The sequence below is a fragment of the Nanorana parkeri genome, unplaced genomic scaffold, assembly GCF_000935625.1.
Source record: "Nanorana parkeri isolate BGI_ZX_2015 unplaced genomic scaffold, ASM93562v1 scaffold199, whole genome shotgun sequence".
NCBI classification, from domain to species: Eukaryota; Metazoa; Chordata; class Amphibia; order Anura; family Dicroglossidae; genus Nanorana; species Nanorana parkeri.
Window position 1 is genome coordinate 738257 of NW_017306467.1, and position 8765 is coordinate 747021.

At 41.3% G+C, this 8765-nt stretch overlaps 1 protein-coding gene across 1 annotated transcript in view; it reads left to right on the top strand.

Moving 5' to 3' along the window:
- The window catches only part of P2RX2 (purinergic receptor P2X 2), a 22962-nt gene extending 14441 nt beyond the window's left edge, over positions 1-8521 (top strand). Inside the window, exons 9-12 of the mRNA XM_018555493.1 lie at positions 1151-1241; positions 2532-2597; positions 6078-6155; positions 8321-8521. Of these exons, the coding sequence (XP_018410995.1) occupies positions 1151-1241; positions 2532-2597; positions 6078-6155; positions 8321-8521 (436 nt within the window). The remainder of the gene's footprint in view (positions 1-1150; positions 1242-2531; positions 2598-6077; positions 6156-8320) is intronic.
- Positions 8522-8765: the final 244 nt, after the last annotated feature.

Below are 8765 nucleotides of genomic sequence, written 5' to 3' on the forward strand. Positions count from 1 at the left end.
AAAACATTTTTACAAAAATGTGGGGTCCCCCCCTAAAATCCCTTACAAGACCCTTGATCAGAAGAGCAGCAGCCTGGCAGAGTAGGAAGGAGGGGGGTACGAGCGTGCGCCCTCCTGCACCATACCAGACTAGATGCTCTCAAATTGGGGAGGGTGCTTTGCCAGAGGTGGACCCCCTGGCAAAGCACCTTGTCAACATGCCGATGAGGACAAGGGCCTCTTCCCCATGAATGTTATTCACCAAATACAGTAAATAAACACAGCACCATAAAAAAAAAGTATTGGAAAAAGAACACGTAACAGATTTTGACAAATCCTTTACCAAAAAGAAAAACAAAACGTCCATTGATGTCAATCAAGTCTTCCAGCGATGTAGATCTACGCCAAACAGGATTGGCGACTGCTGCCGACTCGCTGGAAGAAAAAATTCCCACTGCCAGGATCGATCACGACAAACACCAGTTGCAAAATGATAGCTCTGCTCCCGATTGTCAACAAAGGGGCGGAGTGAAGCGTGACATCACATGACTTGTTCCGCCCATTTGTTTACATTCCGTGACAGCTCTCTGTCCCCTAATAGAATGTAAACAAATGGGCGTTTTGGGGAGGTTAACATTTAACAATGCAAGTTCATTCCTAATAACACCCTGGGAAAAATACCGTATACCGTATCTATCCGAATTTCGTTAACGAAAAATTCAGATTCATTATTTCTTTCATTTGGAAATTCGGATGCATCTGAATGTCCAAATATGCTGAAACGAATTGCACATTAATCATATGACAGATCTTCCAACCATAATATGTATAATCAATGAGTTACTTCTCTAGACATGGACAATTAATTCCACATTTTTTTCTATTGTGTGCTGCATCGTTCAGCAAGCACATTTGTGTTTCCCATGCAAATATTTCCATTTTATGCAATTTCACCAAGAAACCTAGAAACATGGGTTTTCATTAATTTTCTGTGAGAAGGCATTGATTTCACATATATTTCAAATTGATTTCACATACAGTGTATGCACAAAAGATCAAAATAATATAAAATAAATACATGACTGTTCTACATTCTGCTAAACACTTTTCTCTTTTCCTTGCTACATTCTTTTTACAACCTTCACTTTTGCCGCCTTGTTGCAAAACTCAGGTTTGCAAAGTATTACAACAAGAATGGTACAGAAGCCCGCACGCTAATTAAAGTATATGGGATCCGTATTGATGTCATTGTCCATGGGCAGGTAACTATACGTACAAATGTTTATACTGTATGTTAATATTAGGGATGCACAGATTGTTTTTGAGTACCAGTGCAGATACTTGGCATTGAGAACAACCAGGGTTGCAGGGGTTGCAGCTGGGACCTGGCTCTGGCGCTCCACCACTGTCCTAAAATCATTAGTCTGTATTGTTTTCAAAAAACTGTCACAGGACAATAAACAAAAATGTATCAGTACTCGTACTTGTAAGTACTCGGCAAGTACCAGTACTCGTACTCGCAAAACTGGTATCTGTGCATCCCTTTTTTTTTTATTTATAAAAACAAAATCGTACATTAAAACAGAGATGTACAAATACCGGGAGCTCCGAGTGCTCCTTACAAATGACAGCTGCCTCCTAATTTTTGAATTTTTCTCTAGTGTAGCCTTGGAGCTCAAAAGTATTGGTACATGTACTCGTACTTGTACCGAGTACTGTACTTGGTATCTGTGCAACCCTAGTTAATATCTATAACTTTTCCACTCTATCACAGCTATTTATACAAGATAATATATAGACTTGAAAACTTTAATACTATTATATGCATCATCTGCTTTGTTAGATGATTGCACTTGTTTAAGTTTTATTTGTTCACCTCACTTAACTTAAAGGTAGCAACATACATGCAAAAAAGAGGTCTGAAGGATTCTTGTGCTACCACAGTAAAATTTAACCATGTTTGGACACTGAACAGTTGGATTCGTTGTGACCTTTAGGAAATCGATCCAGTGAAAAAAATGCGTCTCTAGCTTAAACAGAGATAAACTGGCACTGCATGTTTTCCTTGTTCAAAGTTAATCCTGCATGCACTGCACAGTGAATGGAAAACAGATTGCTCAAGAAGCTGAACAATGTCTGTATATCGGTACTTACCATGACCTACATTGGCATTTGTCATTTGTCTGCATATGCAACTTTAGAGCTACCTCTTAGTCTTTGTTGGTCCGAGGCATGGGAATCGTGTTCCTGCCTAAAAAAACAATTTTTTGGGGGTAACAGAAAAATAATGTGCTGATAATCAATTTTTAGAGTTACATAATAATTCATTAAATTAATGTCTAATTCTACTTATTACAAATAATTAAATAACATAATACAAATGTTGTATTTAGCCTATTTTGGTAAATAATTGTGGCAATGGAGATACCTATGCAGTTCCTAACTAAACAGCTAAGAAGAAGGGGTAGACCCCTTAAAGCTCATTCTTAAAAATTAACTCTGGAGACAATAAAAAATACAAAGTAAAAATGTTAACATTTTATATTATGCAGGCTGGAAAGTTTAGTCTCATCCCAACCATCATTAACTTGGCCACTGCACTGACATCTATTGGTGTTGTAAGTATAAACCGTATTTCTAAATATTTAAGTGTTTTGAAGTTTAGTTAGCCAATAAGAAACAGTGGAGCATGCATCAGTAGAATTTAATTTAATTTACTTACTGAGGCCTGTGGAACCCTAAAATGTTACTGTAGGAGTTATATCCCAAACCAGATGCCCCTAGTTACTGGATTACATAAAGAATACATGCTGAAACTTTGGATGAGTATCATGATCAAGAAACTGGCCAAAGAGTGGAGCGATATTTTCATATATGCAAAAAGATAGAGATTTTATCATTTTATTTAAGCACTATAAAGAGAAGGTAAGATTTTTGTACTTATCGTCAAATCATTTTCTTTGAGTCCTTAGGGGGACACAGGAATTGAGAAACAATTAGGTTATACATCCACCTTCAGGAGCTTGGGACACTAGCAGACAGAATGTTGTAAGCCAGCCTCCTGTACCATGTATGATTTAGTTTTGTGAGAAATACACAGAACCAGCAAAAGACACACAGGGGTGGGACCTGTGCCCCTCAATGGACTTGAACAAAAATATTTTACCGTAATTACAAAAATGTTATTTCCTTTATCCTCCATTGAGGGACACAGGAATTCAGAAACAGTCAGAACGTCCAAAAGCAGTACAGCTGAGGGGTGGGCAACAGTCACTGACAGATCCAAGGAGGGAACTGTAATTATTCACAACACAGGACTACCAGAAGGACCAACACCTGAATCTGAACTAGATGTGGTGAAGTCCCCTGCAAACCAGGGGAGTCTGCCAAAGGGAGAGTACAGAGGATCAACCAGATGCTTTAACTCCAGGACAGAAGAAATCCCTGCCAAGGGGAATGACTCCACCCAAAGGAACACTAAGTCCACAACAGGAAAAGGAAATGAACCAGAAAAGCACCAAAACAGATGGAACAACATAACTATCTGATAAGGAAGAAATAGACCAACAGCATAATATGGTCAACAGAAAACAACACTGGGACAAATTCCCAGGAGAACAGGTCCCAAAAGGAACTTTGGACAGAAACAGGTTCAGAAGACTAACGGTCTGCAAGCAAAATGCCCAAGCCATACACTTCCAACCCTTGGTAAATAGGGAAGGAGGGTTCCAGGATAAGAATGAGGTTGCCTGGCCAAACAACCAATCTCACAATAAGATATCCAAGGAAAGTGAGAAGCCTCAGAGTCTAAAATCACATAAGAATAGCTAATAAACCACCGAGACTGGTAGCAAGCCAAGGGTACCAACTATAAAGTCAGCCTGATTAAATAGGGGAGGTAGGGTTCGAGGGCTTCTATGCCTATGCCACAACAAAGACTGGTGCACGTGAACACCATAAGAGCAAGAGCATGAGCAAGACCCATCCACTTCAACAATTGGAGGTGTCTCTGGGGCCTCACAGGGGAACTCTACTGGACCTGCCTAACCTTGACCCAAAACAGGGTTCTAACAGTTATCTGACCTGTCCTGGTCTAGTGAAGCATCCACAGTCATTGAGTGATCGATAGCAACCTTAGCCAAGCAGCTAAGAGTATTTACCTGTTTCAGAACAGAAATCGGAAGGCATCCGCATGAACTTCCTTAAGAAGTTGTGGATTAGCCACAGAAGGAGGGCTTCAAGAGTACTCTATCCCCAACTGGGAGTATCTGTAGTTGGTATACCAGCATGTGCTGTCTGCTGACAATCCAGTGGAACACAGGATCCTCCAGCAATGGTTTTTTCTTGCCTTACAGGAAATGAGGTGCACAAAAGTGTGAGTAAACCTCTCTCTTCGGAGTGGAGACTACCGGTTAATGAGAGCCAGATGGCAAGGCATTGTCTCTAAGGAAGATGGTGCGGTTGAGAGCATCACTCTTGGCGTCATTCAGCGTAGGGGCCAAACTATTCATCCTGTCACAGGAAAAAAGCAGCTCGATAAAAGCAGCTAAGACCATACTCCCATGCACATGGAATTAGCAGACATGTAGTATAAGGGTAAACGAAAACACGGATGATTCAAAAAAGCCTCAGCTAGCAGGCTGCAAGCCCTCCACGGTTTACGCGTTTCAGAGGACACACCTCCTTCCTCAGATTTGGTTCTGAGGAAGGAGGCGTGTCCTCTGAAAAGCATAAACCGTGGAGGGCTTGCAGTCTGCTCGCTGAGGCTTTTTTGAATCATCCGTGTTTTCGTTTACCCTTATACTACATGTCTGCTAATTCCATGTGCTTGTGAGTATGGTCTTAGCTGCTTTTATCGATTAATTAAACTGTTTTACACGATGGAGGCGCTCCTTCTGTTTTTTTGTTTCAGCTAGCCGGTTACCCTGACCAGTGGGAGCTGCCTCGGGAATGTATCACTCTGCACTTAATTTCAGTTGTGGGTGTGGGCGCTTGTGTTTTTTTCCGTTTTGCAGTTTTCTAATCTATACACTTCTGCCAGACAGGTTACAAAAAATAGCATTTTTAGTAAAAACAATGCAGCTTGGTCAAAGTAGTGACAGCAGCTTACTGATTAGGTAGATGCTTTGCTCTCTCCTTTAATCAGAGGCTCCATTTGTTAGCGTTACACCACTGTAGAAGATAATAAAGCCTAACTGGCTTTCAGTTCTGCCCCTACCTTTTCCAGTCTGAATGGTGATGTTCAGGACATTGTAATAGCCTAGTAAAAGGCAGACTGAGGCAATATTTAAAAACACATCTAAAAAATGGAAAATTGTATACTTACTATCGGTAATTTCCCTTTCCTGACGCCAATACATGGCAGCATACAATGGGTATGGCTCCGCCCCCAGCCCAATCACAGGACCATTTATACTATAAATGAAAGCCCACCTCCCAAGGCCACCATTCTCGTAACAAGTACGCAATGTGAAAGCCATGGGAGGGTCCTGTATGCTGCCATGTATTGGCGTCAGGAAAGGAAAATTACCGATAGGTAAGTATACAATTTTCCATTTTCCTGACGCCTACATGGCAGCATACAATAGGATCTAACTAGCACACAACCAGGGAGGGTAATTCTGAGATATTTATTTATTTGTACCACTGGTAAACACATTCAGAATGGTGGCCTTGGGAGGCGGGCTTTAATTTATGGTATAACTGGTCCTGTGATTGGGCTGGGGGCGGAGCCATACCCATTGTGTGTTGCCATGTAGGCATCAGGAAAGTTTATTGAATAGGTAACTGCATTAAATGGTTGCTTTTTATATCTGCCTACACTTACACATTGATATTTATTGTGCATGTCAGCCTCTTATGTTAAGTTTAGAACTGCTCCTTCCATTAGAGTCTTTGTACTATTAATATCCACACGTAGCCTATTCTTGTAGCAGTAATTTCCATTATGACCCCATGCAATGTACTTTAGCTCTCCTATGAACCATGGTATATACTTTGGTAATATACATCGGCATTGATCACCCATATTACGTTTAGGTTATAACCCCCAAGTGAATCAATATTTAGTGAATTTTCATTTACTTGACTTCCATTAGGGGTCTGTCTTCTGTGACTGGATACTGTTGACTTTCATGAATAAAGATCACATATACAGCTTGCGAAAATATGATAAGGTGAGTAGATGACGCTATGCAAGATGGAACCATCCACAGTTGATGGCCTCCCACTAGATTTACATATCATGAAGTAGGCTCTCATTTGCTTATTGTTTAAAGGAGAACTATGAGGTGAGTGCTTTTCACTCACCTCATAGTTCTAGCCGACCTGTGACAATGAGACTGTCACAGGTCGGCTCAGTAGATCGGGAGCGAACACATACCGGCGTTCGCTCACCTCTCAATCCTGTCACGGCTCTCTGCCGGGACAGGGGAGGGGCTGGATTCCCCCCTCCCCAGGGTATGGACCCGCTGATCGCCTATATGTGTGACACCCGGTACCGGGTGTGTGCATTGATCGGGTCTTTTCTGCCCGTGCGTGCCCGCTAGGGGGCGCGCGCGAGCAGAAAAAAATTGCCGTCTGGAGACGGCAACCCGCAGATGCAGCAGTGCCGTCCGTCCGTTTTTCTACTACGGGCGGACGGCAAGAGGTTAATAAATGTCTTAAAGAAGAACTGTAAATGTAAAATGAATCCTTGCAATGAGGCTACTCCTGCACTACAAGGGTTAACTGCTCGTTTTGGTCTACGGGGTAAAATAAAGGGATCCTTAGTCCCGTTTGGCTGCTAAACCGGTCCCCACAGCCTCTTCTCCACTGGGTTCCAGCAGTCTAAGGACCCATGATGTCTAAAACAGCTGCATGAGACTTGAAAACACAGAGAGACATTCCACATCCAGAGCGGAAGGAGAGAGAAGTGAGCATTCACCGCCACAGGACCAAGGATCAGGTGATCAGGCCCCTAAACCACAATGAGGAGTTAACCCTTGCAGTGTGGGGGTAGCCCAACTGCAAGGTTTAATTGTTACATTTGCTGGAGTTCTTCTTTAGGGAGTGACTGTATGATTATTAGCAGTAATATCAATCATCAACTTTTAAACAGCAGCATATTGTGTTTTACAATCTGGTAAAAGCATACCATAAACTCAAACAATAAATTATCAAATGATGTAAGGGAAACATTAAAGTGAGTAGGCTAGTGATAACAGGGAAATGTATATTTATTTATTGTTTATAAAAATGTAAAATGTTTTTCATCGTTTTAGTCAGGTAAATATTAAATGCAGCATACAAATATTTTCTGAAAAAGCCTGTCATTTACAAAGTTCAACAGTTGAAGCTTAGACTTACACACATAACAACATAGGTCACAGAATTGAATCATGCCCCCCTCTCTGCCTGCTCACATATTTTCAATAAGAGAGAGAGATTCTGACGTAAAACACCTTTTTACTGTGCTTTGTCTTTAGAAAAACCAAAATGCTCAGTTTTTCCTTTGTCATGGGTGCACTTTGCTGGAATGATTTTTAGGACATATAAGAAAAAAAAATTTTCAAGCTTTTTACTATTATAGGAACGTGTGGAACAACATATTTGGATTAGGTGTTTGGGTTTAAATACACTTTCCGGAGATCTACGAAATAAGCCCTAATGTATAACTCCACTACTATAGCCAGCAGCAGAGCGACTAAAACGTGACCTAGGCATATAAAGTACAGCAAGCCACTGTTCATTAAGACTCAACTTTTAAAAGCCCATAATAACAATAATCTTTTTGCTTTGGCACCATAAGGCTCCATTCACATTAGCTCGTACAAATACGCACGGAACCGCTCTAAACATAAAAAAAATGCACTTTAATGTGCATTGTTTAGACTGTTGTGGCGGCCGCGAAGTACAAAACCGCGTGTCCCGCAAAATAGTACAAGCATGATTTTATGGCGGATTCTGCACGTACCAGCTATGGTAATAGCTGCAAACGTACGGAATCCATGCATATGTGAAAGTTTGCGCAGTTTTCCATGCGAAAAACCGTGCAGAAGACGCTACACCTATGTGTGAATGGAGCCTAATATAGGATTTTTCTTTTTTTTTTACTGTGAACTAACCATGCACTCTGGATCAGACCATACATAATGGCATGCACTGCAACCTTTTTGGCAATTGCCAGAACTTCTGGATTTTCAGTCCGAGCTTGCTGCTGTAAAAATATATTATTTATTGCCTGTCCACCTGTTACTTGCTTTTGAAGCATTCTTCATGCTGAATTGGAACTTTTTAGGTTATAGTTATCTACAACTATCGCTAATGCAAACCCAGCATTCACATTTTCACTATACTGCAGGTATGGAAATTGGAGGAGACCCATACAGCAACAGTTACCACAGCCAGCTCTCCGCAAGACTCACCAGCTACTTCTGAATCTCTCTGTACCAATCATGACCCTCCATACAAAGACAGCCGCCCAAGAACTGAAAGCAACTCTCTGGAAATCAGACGACAGCAGGCGTGGAGTGAGAGGACAGAGTCCACTCCTGGGAGCTGATATTTCATACAATGTCCCCCTGTTGCCTCTGGGACTGTAGGCCAAAATGTTTTACTGGAAAACATTTACATGAAACTCAGGAAAATGCAAGCATTTTGGAAAAAGACCAGAGCTATGTATAGTCCATCAAAAGGCCAAAGAGGCCTTAGGTGGAAGAGGGAGGCATACTGAAGGTGAGAAAAGTGAAATATTTTACTAGGATTGGGGGCTGGATATAAGAATGACCGAGCACTGAAACCAGTGA